The sequence below is a fragment of the Sebastes umbrosus genome, chromosome 4 (genome assembly GCF_015220745.1).
Source record: "Sebastes umbrosus isolate fSebUmb1 chromosome 4, fSebUmb1.pri, whole genome shotgun sequence".
In the NCBI taxonomy this organism is placed as follows: Eukaryota; Metazoa; Chordata; class Actinopteri; order Perciformes; family Sebastidae; genus Sebastes; species Sebastes umbrosus.
In genome coordinates, this window is record NC_051272.1 from 10,001 (window position 1) to 25,000 (window position 15,000).

The 15,000-nt window shown below is 48.3% G+C and overlaps 1 protein-coding gene across 5 annotated transcripts in view; it reads right to left on the bottom strand.

Annotated features, from left to right (window-relative positions):
* Nucleotides 1–1,314: 1,314 nt before the first annotated feature.
* Nucleotides 1,315–15,000, bottom strand: part of wwox (WW domain containing oxidoreductase) — a 77,701-nt gene continuing 64,015 nt past the window's right edge. For 4 of the 5 annotated variants that reach the window (XM_037767534.1, XM_037767536.1, XM_037767535.1 and 1 more), the window contains 3 exons: nt 11,054–11,239; nt 6,924–7,188; nt 1,315–1,509 (listed from right to left, as the gene is read on the bottom strand). In XM_037767534.1, coding sequence (XP_037623462.1) covers nt 1,330–1,509; nt 6,924–7,188; nt 11,054–11,239 — 631 coding nt within the window. In that variant the 3' untranslated portion in view covers nt 1,315–1,329. The remainder of the gene's footprint in view (nt 1,510–6,923; nt 7,189–11,053; nt 11,240–15,000) is intronic. The other variant, XM_037767537.1, reaches the window with a different exon arrangement.

The following is a 15,000-nucleotide window of genomic DNA, read 5'->3' on the forward strand; positions in this document are numbered from 1 at the left end:
GAGGAAGGGGTGAGGAAGGGCTGAGGAAGGGGTGAGGAAGGGCTGAAGAAGGGGTGAGGAAGGGCTGAGGAAGGGCTAAGGAAGGGGTGAGGAAGGGGTGAGGAACGGCTGAGGAAGGGGTGAGGAAGGGCTGAGGAAGGGCTGAGGAAGGGGTGAGGAACGGCTGAGGAAGGGGTGAGGAAGGGCTGAGGAAGGGCTGAAGAAGGGTGAGGAAGGGGTGAAGAAGGGGTGAGGAAGGGGTGAGGAAGGGCTGAAGAAGGGGTGAGGAAGGGCTGAGGAAGGGCTGAAGAAGGGCTGAGGAAGGGCTGAAGAAGGGCTGAGGAAGGGCTGAGGAAGGGGTGAGGAAGGGGAGAGGAAGGGCTGAAGAAGGGGTGCGGAAGGGGTGAGGAAGGGGTGAGGAAGGGGTGAGGAAGGGGTGAGGAAGGGGTGAGGAAGGGCTGAGGAAGGGGTGAGGAACGGCTGAGGAAGGGGTGAGGAAGGGCTGAGGAAGGGGTGAGGAAGGGCTGAGGAAGGGCTGAGGAAGGGGTGAGGAACGGCTGAGGAAGGGGTGAGGAAGGGCTGAGGAAGGGCTGAAGAAGGGGTGAGGAAGGGGTGAAGAAGGGGTGAGGAAGTGGTGAGGAAGGGCTGAAGAAGGGGTGAGGAAGGGCTGAAGAAGGGGTGAGGAAGGGCTGAGGAAGGGCTGAAGAAGGGGTGAAGAAGGGGTGAGGAAGGGGTGAAGAAGGGGTGAAGAAGGGGTGAGGAAGGGGTGAAGAAGGGGTGAGGAAGGGGTGAGGAAGGGGTGAGGAAAGGGTGAGGAAGGGCTGATAGGTTACATCTTCCTCCTCTCTGAGGTTCACAGGAGAGAAGCTGTGGAGCTCTGAAGGTAAGAGAGAGATGGAGAGTGGAGGAGTATAGAGAGAAGGAGAGTGGAGGAGTATAGAGAGATGGAGGGTGGAGGAGTAGAGAGAGATGGAGGGTGGAGGAGTAGAGAGAGATGGAGGGTGGAGGAGTAGAGAGAGACGGAGGGTGGAGGAGTAGAGAGAGACGGAGGGTGGAGGAGTAGAGAGAGATGGAGGGTGGAGGAGTAGAGAGAGATGGAGGGTGGAGGAGTAGAGAGAGACGGAGGGTGGAGGAGTAGAGAGAGACGGAGGGTGGAGGAGTAGAGAGAGATGGAGGGTGGAGGAGTAGAGAGAGACGGAGGGTGGAGGAGTAGAGAGAGATGGAGGGTGGAGGAGTAGAGAGAGACGGAGGGTGGAGGAGTAGAGAGAGATGGAGGGTGGAGGAGTAGAGAGAGACGGAGGGTGGAGGAGTAGAGAGGACGTGGTTCGTCTCTTTAGAGGAGGCAGCAGATTAGCAGCCGTGCAAAATTAAAAAAAAAAAATATTTTTTTGAATGAAAGTTTGAACGATGACTTTGTTCAACTTGTTGCGTTGTCATGGTGGAGCTCGTTGCGTTGTCATGGTGGAGCTCGTTGGTCCCTCCTTCACACTCCTGTGGCAGCAGTGACGGAGGCAGGAGCTGAATGACTGACTGCATACAGTAGCAGACTGTCAGCATCTGATTGGTTCTTTATTGATCCAGACACGCTCTCCATCACATCAACTCATCCACCATAAACCATTTACACTGTTTCCCTGAGCACTGGAGCAGAGAACCACAGAACCAGAGAACCAGGCCTCAGGCCACAGAGGCTCACACACACACACACACACACACACACACACACACTGCACGTGAGTGTGTGTGAGTGAGTGTGTGTGTGTGTGTGTGTGTGTGTGTTCTTTAATGAAATGGTATCTCCGTGGACAATAATCCAGTAACAGGATTGGGCAGGAACTCACACGTCAATACAGCCAAATGGGATTGTATGTTTTTATCCAACACACCAACACATCTTCCACTCCCTCTGTCTCCCTCTGTCTACCTCTGTCTGTCTCTGTCTCCCTCTGTCTCCCTCTGTCTCCCTCTGTCTGTCTCTGTCTCCCTCTGTCTCCCTCTGTCTCTCTCTGTCTCCCTCTGTCTACCTCTGTCTGTCTCTGTCTCCCTCTGTCTCCCTCTGTCTCCCTCTGTCTGTCTCTGTCTCCCTCTGTCTCCCTCTGTCTCTCTCTGTCTCCCTCTGTCTACCTCTGTCTGTCTCTGTCTCCCTCTGTCTCCCTCTGTCTGTCTCTGTCTCCCTCTGTCTCCCTCTGTCTCTCTCTGTCTCCCTCTGTCTCCCTCTGTCTACCTCTGTCTGTCTCTGTCTCCCTCTGTCTCCCTCTGTCTCCCTCTGTCTGTCTCTGTCTCCCTCTGTCTACCTCTGTCTGTCTCTGTCTCCCTCTGTCTCCCTCTGTCTGTCTCTGTCTCCCTCTGTCTCCCTCTGTCTCTCTCTCCTCCTCTCTGTCTCCCTGTCTCCCTCTGTCTGTCTCTCCACCTCTATGTCTCCCTCTGTCTCTCTCCTCCTCTCTGTCTCTCTCTCCTCCTTCATTTCTCTTCCTCTTCCTCCTCTCTGTCTGTCCTCCTCTTCATCCCCTTCATAGAGGAGGAGTCCAGCAGTGAATGTCTGTCCTCTTTGTCCCCTATATAGAGGAGGAGTCCAGCAGTCTGTCCTCCTCTTCGTCCCCTACATAGAGGAGGAGTCAAGCAGTGAATGTCTGTCTGTCCTCGTCTTCCTCTCTGTCTGTCCTCCTCTTCGTCCCCTCACAGAGGAGGAGTCTGAGAGGAAGATCATGTTGATTCTATCTGGTTGTTATTTTAAAGATGATCTAAAGTGGACCTGGAGAAGGAGATGTGTGCGTCCTCAGAGAGGTCCACTCGGAGGATGTGAACCTCATACCAATCGGCATAATGTGTAATATTCTGTGTCCTCCACTGAGGAGGAACCTGCACGGTGTCTCCAGTCCCCCCCCCCCGCCTCCTGTAGCTCCTAATCATCCAGGAGGACTCTATTACAAAGACCTGGCAGCTCATCTAACCCCACCGAGGAGACGGGGACCTCTGCTCCTCTTTCTTTCCACATGGTTGAGCACCACACACACACACACACACACACAAGTTGCCTGTGTGTGTGTATGTGTGTGTGTGTGTGTGTGTGTGTGTGTGTGTGTGTGTGTGTGTGTGTGTGTGTGTGTGTGTGTGTCGTGCGTGCGTGCGTGCGTGCGTGCGTGCGTGCACCAGATAGCAGATAGAGCACCTGACCTCCTGTCTGTCTGCAGGAGAGAGCGTGATAAAGAACAGTGAGGTAGAAGTACCTGGCTGTAGTCTGTTATATGGTAATGCTGATGTCTCGGGTCCGGGACCCGTCTCTGGGGTTAACCCCCGAGGTGCAGCAGAGAGGAGGCAGCGGCGGTCCCACTACTCCTGACGGAACAAGCGCTCCTCTAATCCGGTCCCGACTGCTGCTGCCTGGTCAAAAGTTCAGCCTGTGCATATGTAAAAAGGTGGCCTGGTGCCCGAGGCAGGATCCCGGGTAAAATAATCATGCTAAAACGCTAAGAAGCACGGGACTAGGCGAGAGCGCCGAGGAAAGCGGCCCCTGGGGGAACCGAGGTGTCCGATTGGGCCGGCGGAGCCTCTTAGGCCTATCCATTATGGTGGATGACGAGGTGCTGGAGCCGCTGCCCACACTGATCTGCGCTCGCTGTCTGTGCCTATAGTTAAGCTATAGATTAGAGGAGTGTAGGCTGAGCACAGCTGCTCGGAGCCTGAGGGTACGCCGATCTGGAGGGAGCAATCAGTCAGTCAACAAAATGTCAGCGGGTCAGCGTTACGGCGTGACAAGACGGTGACAACTCCACAAAGGTTACAGCTAATAACTGCAACAGTCACTGGAATTCATTCCACGCTGTTTAAATGTGAGTTTGGATTCAAAGTGTTCTGTCTAATAACTTTTACAGCATGTAGTCAAAGGCCCCACATCCCCTCCTGAAGTACTATCACACAAATCAAGCAGAATCGGACTCAATCACATTTTGAGCAGCAATCACAGCTGTGATAAGTGCTGTTCTTCTGCCTTAGTCTCGCTCTCTAACACGCTGTAGATCAGGACACATGCATACGCAGGCCAGATCATTCAACGCTGATAATCAAGTGAAACTCCCACTCTAAACACGCTGAATTAAAGAAACAGGAGTTCCAATCTGTGATAAGTAGATGAAGGCGCGGGGAGGGGAACATGATGTTAGTGAGAGATAGTTTGGCTGATTAAAATGTCATAGCTCTTTATAGATGCCTTTCTCAAGTCAGCAGAATGGAATCAGCTCAGCACATCAACAGCAGAGGCTGTGCTCCCTGCTAATAGAGAACTTTCTGCTCCCTTCAGTACAACCCACAACACAAAGGATGCAAAGTTGAGCAAGTCAAAAAATACATTTCTGGGTAATAATCCGCGAGCAAAATGCAGCGGGAGATAAAAGTGAAGAGCTGATAAAATAAGAGAGCATGAAGCACAATTAATGAGGGAGGAAAGCACGGACATGATTGGATGACCGAGTGTGGAGCTGATGGCCTGACGTGACATTTCCTCGCCTTTACTACAACAATCAAATCAAAGATTTAGGACCACATGTGGCTCCAGGTGTTTCAGCAGGCTCCATATTGTGAATGCATGTGTGTGTGTGTGTGTGTGTGTGTGTGTGTGTGTGTGTGTAGGGCGACTGTATATCACTCCACCTGTGCTCCTATAAATCAAACCTGTGTTTTAAATGAGAGGCTGCTTATTTGCGGTAGAACACACACGGGGGCTTTGTGATTGTTTTTTGGATTCGACATTCTGCTTATGTTTGCATCCCAGAACAATCTCCATGGATCCCGCAAGCGTACGCAAGCAATTAAAGCGATACCATCTTCATATCCCTGCAACCAATAACTGAAATAATATCACTGTTTTATTAAGCCCTTAATGTGGGGGGGGCAGGAAGGAGTGAGGAGTGGGGTTTTAAAGAGGATACACTTTCAGGGGCCTTATCAAGCCAGATTTAAATAAGAGCAAATGCTCGGCTTAAGGGTGTGCCTCTGTATCTGTGTGTGTGTGTGTGTGTGTGTGTGTGTGTGTGTGGCCTTTATCAGACATGAGTGTGAGCTAATCGCTGCGTCAGCACAGCAGAATTTAATTACTAGCTCTACCTTTTGTCCTTTAATATTTACTAACATCCACACTACGTTTAATTAACCACGTGTAGGAAAGCCAGCGCCCCGTTCTGCAGGAGAAGACGCTCTTTGCTAATTGCATCTGTGTGCGTTCACTTCCAAAACGTTACACACACACACACACACACACACACACACACACACACACACACACACACACACACACACACACACACCCTACAGGGTACACTTCCACATGATCTGGTTAAAGAGCAGGTTGAACACATCGTGGTTCAACAGCTCAAACTGACACAGAGCAGGTCTGAAGACTGAGAGAAGACATGATGAAGGGATGACAAAGACAAACGTTACAGAAGGTGAGGGGGGGGGTAGAAGAGTGTTTTGTGACAGAAATTGAGGAAATGTTCAGTTTGGCGTTTTGTGAAAGGTGCTGAGGAGCAGCTCCTCTCATCTCTCATCCCGTGTCAGAAGGAGGAGAGAGGAACGACGGCCCGAGGCCCGGTGTCTGTCAGACATGATGGATCAGAATAACGCTTCACTAAAACTCCAACACATCACATCTCCACTATCCCATCAGTGCAAACACTAAACTGATAAAGTAGGAAGAGCAGCTAATAGTCAAACTAAAGCATGTATTAGGAGGCCAATGAGCCTACAGGGGAGAGAAAGGCTTACAGAGCAGGGGACACAACATGGACTCACATAAATCACCATGTTGGATTTTATCGTTCATATCAAGGTGTGTGAGGACGTTAACCTCAGGCACCTAACGTCACCTTAGAAGCACACACATACACACACAGCCATTTACTGTACACCCACACCACACGCATCCTCACACAATCACAGTAGTACTACTATAGAGGTTATTAGATGAATCACAGTAGTTATACTATAGAGGTTATTAGATGAATCACAGTAGTTATACTATAGAGGTTATTAGATGAATCACAGTAGTTATACTATAGAGGTTATTAGATGAATCACAGTAGTACTACTATAGAGGTTATTAGATGAATCACAGTAGTTATACTATAGAGGTTATTAGATGAATCACAGTAGTTATACTATAGAGGTTATTAGATGAATCACAGTAGTTATACTATAGAGGTTATTAGATGAATCACAGTAGTTATACTATAGAGGTTATTAGATGAATCACAGTAGTTATACTATAGAGGTTATTAGATGAATCACAGTAGTTATACTATAGAGGGGAGCTGCTTTTATTGTTCAAAATGAAACTGTGAAACGGATTAAAACACACACAGGTCCCTCTGTGAGGACAGAACGTCTTCAGTGTCTCTGCTCTCAGACAGGTTGAGTCAGAAATGAAGATGATGTGGTAATAGGTTCTCCTGATGGTAAAACAGATCTGACTCATCGGGCTTATCTTCATACTCTAGAGTACATGACTGCATAGGAGTACATTTACTGTAACCTAATAGTGTGCGTATACAGGATCTGGAATATGGCCTCCCCTTGTGAGAGGACAGAGTTAAATAAACAGTGACAGGAGGAAGAGGAAAACTAACCAGACTATCTCTCTATCTATGAAAGCCAGACTCTCCCTGAGCCCTCAGCACTCAGCAGATCAACCCCTCTCCATCCTTTTCCTCTCCTCTCTCCCAGGAACATGCCAAGACAAATATATAGGCCGAGTAAGGAACACATCAGAGTCAGAACGGGAAGACGGTAATATATATAGCGTGGTGAAATCACCGGCCTTCTCTCCATGTAGGAAATGAGAGCTCGCTGCAGAGCAGCTCTGGAGAGTGAACCGGTGGTGGAGGTGATAGAAAGTGTGTTTGTGCAGTCACAACGTTACAGAACACTTCAAACGGTTGTTTAGCTCCTACCATAGACTTGGTGAACGGTCTGGCCACAGTGAAGAGGAAGGTCATCAGCCACCAGCTCCGGTGAATGGAGGTGTACATCATGTTCCCAGGATGCAATGCGTTGCAGGTGACACCGTGAGGAGAGAGGCGGCGGTGGAGCTCGTTGCTGAAGAGGACGTTGCAGAGTTTGGCCCGATTGTAAGCCAGCATGGACCAGTAGTCCTTCTTCTGGGGAGACAGCAGGGCCAAGTCCACCTTGGCACACGAGTCAAACAGGTCTGTGAACCTGAAACAGTCCAGACCAACAGTAGTTAGAGAGTGTGTGGAGGCTTCCTCTGCTGCCAGATGTGTGGCGCTGGCTGCATACAAATCAAAGACGTGACATGATGTTCTTTAATTGCCTGCGACAGAGCTGTTAAACTCCAGATGTTTGACAAGGCCCCTTAAACATTACACTGCTCGTTGTGTTATTATGCAGTCACGCAATAACATCACAACACACGGGCGCCAGCGCTACACTCCCTGTGTTTGTGTATGTGTGGGAGAACAGAGACGTGGGCTCCAAACCGGTGGAACACATCCTACATATTAATCCAGTCATTAGAAAACAACCAATCAAAATGTCACCTGGTTTCCTTGTTGGGATTTTACAAGCTCGCTGCCTCTTGTTTACTGTCGCCTTCCGCAACATCCTTGCTTGGCTAAATTACAACATCTGCAGGCTTTTCCTTTCATGTGCTGCAACTTCATAACTACTTTAGCGAGTAGAGGTTGATAAATCAACTGCTTGAGCACCAAATGGAGTTGCTTTCTTTCCCAAAATGTGTTCACGTTAGACTGAAGTTTGGTTTTACAGCGATGCTGCCAGAGGATTCATCATAAAGTGTACAGTAGAGGTTTTGGTTAATAAAAGTGCTGCAGCTTGGATCTCTCAGAGGTAATATCATTAAGGATATCATCTCCCCTTGTTTGACCAGATCTGATGCGACACTACAGCAGAGTAAACCTGTACCGGGCCAATTCCTCAGTAAGCCCCTGTGGTGGGGACTGATAAAGTGTCCATCCATTACCCATGTGTCCATCTCTCCCACCCCTGTCCCTTATAGGTCAACGCTTTAGCAGCGGACAAGAGGCTTAGGGGAATACAATATGCTGCCATGCTGCCAGGTCAGAGGTCACACGCTGCTTGTGAGGGGGGGGCTAAGTGAATAAACGGGGAAATCAGCGGAAACTGAAAATAACACAAAGAAAAAAGGGAGCGACTTCAAAAGATGTAATATAGGTCTGGAATGAGGTGGACAGGATGGAAGATGTAATATGAGATATTGTCTATTTTAGTCCCGGCAGTGTGTAACCGAGTCTCTCTGGTCCGGCCTAAGCCCTCTTTGAAGGGGTTAAAGCCGGCGCTGCTTGTAGAGGAGAGAAGGAAAGGTGAGGTAGAGGAGAGAGGAGGAGCTGTAGGGTGAGGAGGGAGGAGAATCTGCTCCAACAGCCTGACAGAGTTCACACCACCAACACTAGTGTGACCTCACTGTTCTTACTGCGGAGGCATCAATCAAACGCTGTCCATACTCCCTTCATGACATGCTTTCTTCCAATCAGCTCTCTCTTCCTCTTCCTTTCCCTACAGCATGTAACAGCAGCGTGACCCCGAGCGGTTCTGAGCGTGGAGCCGTCCCCTCCGCCGCTCCGGTCCTCTCATGCACGGCCGTCTGTGTAACATAACTCATACCGGGGTTCCTGTAATAGTGCTGCTGTTTGATCTGCTAGAATAACTCTGCGTATGTTCTCCTTGTCTCAGGTCACACTGCCGAGCTCCAATCAATCACTCTGCTTGGCCGTCTGACTGACTGAAGACTGGATCAATGTCGCACACACACACACACACACACACACACACACACACACACACACACACACACACACACACACACTCTCGCTGACTCTGAAACACATGGCTCAGGGCTCGGCCTCGCAGATCACTGCAAGACATCATGGCTGTCTGCTGAATGACGGGAGAAACAGAAGCCTGCACGGAGCGGAGTTCACTAAGAGAGCGACTGTAGAGAACAATGGGAGGCAGGAGAAGGGGCTGAGTCAGGGGGTCACACCGACGGGAGCAGATACTTGATCAAAGTTAATTTTAGCTGATAAGTCCATCCATCATGTTGATGATACGTTTAATTCATAGTGACAGCGTGTGGAGGGAAATGAGTTTCCAGTGAGTGAGGCTGTCATGTTTGACAACATGCATTAAGCCTGAGTCCAGTGAAGCAGCTCCAACTGACGGAGAGGAGCTGAAGAGTTGTTGACTTCAATATAGTTCCACTGTGAATGTTGGGAATAACGTTACCAACCACTAACCCGTCTACCATCATGGTAACCTGTTATCACCACTAACCCTTCTACCATCATGGTAACCTGTTATCAACCACTAACCCTTCTACCATCATGGTGACCTGTTATCACCCTAACCCTTCTACCATCATGGTAACCTGTTATCACCATGACTCTTCTACCATCATGGTGACCTGTTATCACCCTGACCCTTCTACCATCATGGTGACCTGTTATCACCATGACTCTTCTACCATCATGGTAACCTGTTATCACCATGACTCTTCTACCATCATGGTAACCTGTTATCACCATGACCCTTCTACCATCATGGTGACCTGTTATCACCCTGACCCTTCTACCATCATGGTGACCTGTTATCACCATGACTCTTCTACCATCATGGTGACCTGTTATCACCCTAACCCTTCTACCATCATGGTGACCTGTTATCACCCTGACCCTTCTACCATCATGGTGACCTGTTATCACCATGACTCTTCTACCATCATGGTGACCTGTTACCAACCACTAACCCTTCTACCATCATGGTGACCTGTTACCAACCACTAACCCTTCTACCATCATGGTGACCTGTTATCACCATGACTCTTCTACCATCATGGTGACCTGTTACCAACCACTAACCCTTCTACCATCATGGTGACCTGTTATCACCCTGACCCTTCTACCATCATGGTGACCTGTTATCACCCTAACCCTTCTACCATCATGGTGACCTGTTATCACACTAACCCTTCTACCATCATGGTAACCTGTTATCACCATGACTCTTCTACCATCATGGTAACCTGTTATCACCATGACTCTTCTACCATCATGGTAACCTGTTATCACCATGACTCTTCTACCATCATGGTGACCTGTTATCACCCTGACCCTTCTACCATCATGGTGACCTGTTACCAACCACTAACCCTTCTACCATCATGGTGACCTGTTATCACCCTAACCCTTCTACCATCATGGTAACCTGTTATCACCATGACTCTTCTACCATCATGGTAACCTGTTATCACCATGACTCTTCTACCATCATGGTGACCTGTTATCACCATGACTCTTCTACCATCATGGTGACCTGTTACCAACCACTAACCCTTCTACCATCATGGTGACCTGTTATCACCCTAACCCTTCTACCATCATGGTAACCTGTTATCACCATGACTCTTCTACCATCATGGTGACCTGTTATCACCATGACTCTTCTACCATCATGGTGACCTGTTATCACCATGACTCTTCTACCGGGGGGAGGGCGGAGGGGGGTAACCTGTTATCACAACAGGTTTTTACTGTCAAGTAAAGCAGGACTCATAATATCAAAATATATTTAGTAGAAACCTGAAGATGCCAGAGAGGTGTGGTACGGGAGGAATCTGTAACAGAGAACAGTGTTTCCTGTGCTCCTGAAACGCCTTGATTGAAGTCCCGCCTTTTCTTCCGTAATGTGGTGATGTCACCAAGTAACACATTTCCATAATACCTGCCCAGCGGTTAGTTTGGCACGCCCTAAAACAAAGCTAGTTAGAGCAGAGCTGGAGCGGAGTCTGAAGAGTTTGGTTCAGTTGACCAATCAGAGCAGACTGAGCTTTTCAGTAGGGGGGGGGGAGGCTGCAGCCGGTACGAGAAAAGTAAAACGAATTTCTGAACATGAAAGCACGTCAACATGTTCTAGTAGAAAACTAAAACACAAGAATGCACCTGAGAATGAGCACCACAGGTCGTCTTTAACAGTCTTCTCTGGAGACACACCTGTGTTACATGTCTAGTTTACCGTTGGTGGTTACCTGTGGTTTTCAGAAGACACCACCACAACGCGGGCGGGGGCTGAGCGACGCAGCACGTCCTGGAGGCCCTGGACGAGCAGGAAGTGACCTAGATGGCAGGTCTGGAAGGTGGACTCCAGGCCGTCCTCCGTCAGGCTCCAGGGCTGCGTGCACACCGCGGCGTTACACACCAGAATGTGAAGCGGCCTGTGAAAACAAAACATGTTTGATTGGTTATTGATTATAAGTGAATCCCATATCAGGCTGAAGAAGAGGAGAGGAGAAGAGAGGAGAGGAGAGGAAAGGAGAGGAGAGGAGAGGGGAGGAGAGGAGAGCAGAGGAGAGGAGAGGAGAGGAGAGGAGAGGAGAGGAGAGGTGAGGAGAGGAGAGGAGAGGTCAGGAGAGGAGAGGAGAGGAGAGGAGAGTAGAGAGGAGAGGAGAGGAGGGGAGAGGAGAGGAGAGGAGAGGAGAGGGGAGAAGAGGAGAGGAGAGGAGAGGGGAGGAGAGGAAAGGAGAGGAGAGGAGAGGAGAGGTCAGGAGAGGAGAGGAGAGGAGAGGAGAGGAGAGAAGAGGAGAGGAGAGGAGAGGAGAAGGAATAACAAGAGAAGATGGAATAGTGAGAAGTGAAGGCAGAGGAAGGAAACAGGGTGTCTGATTCCACCGTGTGGCCGACTGTCGAGGTCTACAGAGACGCTGATATGATACAGAGGTTTCCAGTCTGTAGATACTGAACACATCTGGCTGGACTCCAACAGCAGCAACACATTGAAAAGCAATATGAACCCGTTTCAACACACCAGGCTGGTGGGAGTGATGGCTATTGATACTGGCTCTGTGGAACTACTCGGAGTAACCAAACCCACCAACACATCGACTCAAACACACACACACACGCACACGCACACACACCCACCCACACACACACACACCCACCCACACGCACGCACGCACGCACGCACGCACACACACGCGCACGCACGCGCACGCACGCACACACACACACACACACACACACACACACACACACACACACGTCATGAAATAAAACGGACTTAATTCAGGGACCAATAAAAATGTCTTTAACACGCAGTGCGTTTCCATTCCTGCAGACTTGGCGTGGGCGAGTGAGGAACCCTCCCTGCTCGCGTGCCAGTGAACGGAGATCGGTCAGGGCGGCGAGAGATCCTTGTCGGTGACAGCGTCGCTCCAGCGAGCTCGAAACCACGGTAACACAGCCGAACAATCCAAACACACCCCACCAATTTTTAATTTCTTCCATTAGAATTAATTATGAGGCCGAAGGCAATTTGTGTACCCTGTGTTTAAGACTGCCTACTGGATTAATTAAAAACTGGATGCTGGAAAATTAATGTGTGAATTGTTATGCCTCGCTATAATGAGCCATCCCATGCTATTACATAGGAGCGTACTGTACGATCACCTTCAGGCCTCCCAACACACGAGGTTCATTAAAGAGCACAAACCTGGTCCCAAGTCAACTTAAAGAACGCCGACCTCAGCACATCAGCAACAGAGCAACACCAGCAGCCACAGATTCACATTTACACCCAAAATACAGAAAGGAAGGGAACGGCATGATACAGAAAACACAGACTATATGGAAATACATGACCTCTGTGACCTGAAACCTCACAAGAGATAGAAGACATAGAAGGGATAGAAGAGACAGAAGAGACAGAAGAGATAGAAGAGACAGAAAAGACAGATAGAAGAGACAGAAGAGACAGAGTCAGAAGAGACAGAAGAGACAGAGATAGAAGAGACAGAAGAGATAGAAGAGATAGAAGAGACAGAAAAGACAGAGATAGAAGAGACAGAAGAGACAGAGTCAGAAGAGACAGAAGAGACAGAGATAGAAGAGACAGAAGAGACAGAGTCAGAAGAGACAGAAGAGACAGAGATAGAAGAGACAGAAGAGACAGAAGAGATAGAAGAGACAGAAAAGACAGAGATAGAAGAGACAGAAGAGACAGAGTCAGAAGAGACAGAAGAGACAGAGATAATAATAATAATAATAATAATAGCTTGGATTTATATAGCGCCTTTCATGAAACCCAAGGACGCTTAACAAAGACATAAATAAACACAATAAATGTAACAGAAGCTAGGGGCCATAGGCCTTGGTAAAGAGGTGGGTTTTGAGGAGTCTTTTGAAGGTGTCCAGAGATGGTGCGTTGCGGAGCTCTATGGGGAGAGAGTTCCAAAGTGTGGGGGCTGTCACACTGAAGGCTCTGTCCCCAAAAGTTCGCATTCTTGTGTGAGGGATGGAGATAGAAGAGACAGAAGAGATAGAAGAGACACGATAACTCCACGATAACTCCACAATAACTCCACGATAACTACACGATAACTCCAAAATAACTACACAATAACTACACGATAACTCCACGATAACTCCACGATAACACCACGATAACACCACGATAACCCCACAATAACTCCACGATAACTCCACGATAACCCCACGATAACTCCACGATAACCCCACGATAACTCCACGATAACACCACGATAACACCACGATAACCCCACAATAATTCCACGATAACTCCACGATAACCCCACGATAACCCCACGATAACTCCACGATAACCCCACGATAACTCCACGATAACTACACGATAACTCCACGATAACTCCACGATAACCCCACGATAACCCCACGATAACTCCACGATAACTCCACGATAACTCCACGATAACCCCACGATAACCCCACGATAACTCTACGATAACTCCACAATGACTCCACGATAACTCCACGATAACCCCACGATAACTCCACAATAACTCCACAATGACTCCACGATAACTCCACAATAACTCCACAATGACTCCACAATAACTCCACAATAACTACACAATAACTACACAATAACTCCGGGGTCGTGACCTCTTGACCTCCAGCTTTCACCGTAGCTGTTGTTTTACATCAGTTCTACCCCTTCAGATTTAAATCCGGTTGACCTTACAGTATAAAAACTCAGTATTTCACTCAAAGTACATCTATACACAAATTTGTGCTCAAAAACTCTAATAAGCAACTTTCCTCTGTCCGCTGGAGCGATTCCCCCCCCACGCAGCTCAGATGGGCCTCTGGTGAGTCTGCTAGTAATGTAAAAGGCCTGTTAATTCAACTGCCCACCAGTTAGTCCCTCTCTCATAAGCGCAGGTCTAATGAATGTCTTTAATAGGCCTATTGCCGCGTACCACGGTCCCTCTTTCCACATTAAGACCTCACACAACACTGTGTGCACGGTGCAATCTCAGCGCCGGTCAAACGAGGGTGTTAACTACCAAACGGGGAGACATCGGTTTATATATTTACTTTAAATAACCCCCCTGGGTATGACCCCTGACCTCTATGATAATGTGGGCCAGCAGGAAGAGATTGCCTGTGTGAGCTGGGCTCCAGACTGCTGGTCATTAACGCCGCTCTTTATTGGCAACAGGAAAACTGGCAACAAACATATGGATACGTGTGCACGGTTCATCCTGACGCACGTTCACACTCACACACCACAAGTAGCATATATACCTGTAAAGTGTGCAAAGACCACAGACCGTATAGAAAGATGGACGACATGACAGCTCCGCTAAAGTGAAGCCAAAACATCTGGATGGCCCCCTGGTGACCCGGCTGCAGTACAGCTCATAAGCCCCGCCCCCTCCATGTTAACGGATGACTCAAAGTACACGGCACATATCGTTTACCAAAAGATGGGTTCTGTCATTTTAGGTGGTTCTTATATTTTAGGTGGTTCTTATATTTTAGGTGGTTCTTATATTTTAGGTGGTTCTTATCATAGTGATGTTTGTTACATTTATGTGTATGTGTATATTTATGTATATATACATATATATACATATACACACACATATACACAAATCATATATATATGTATATATATACATATATATATACATATATATACATATATATATAT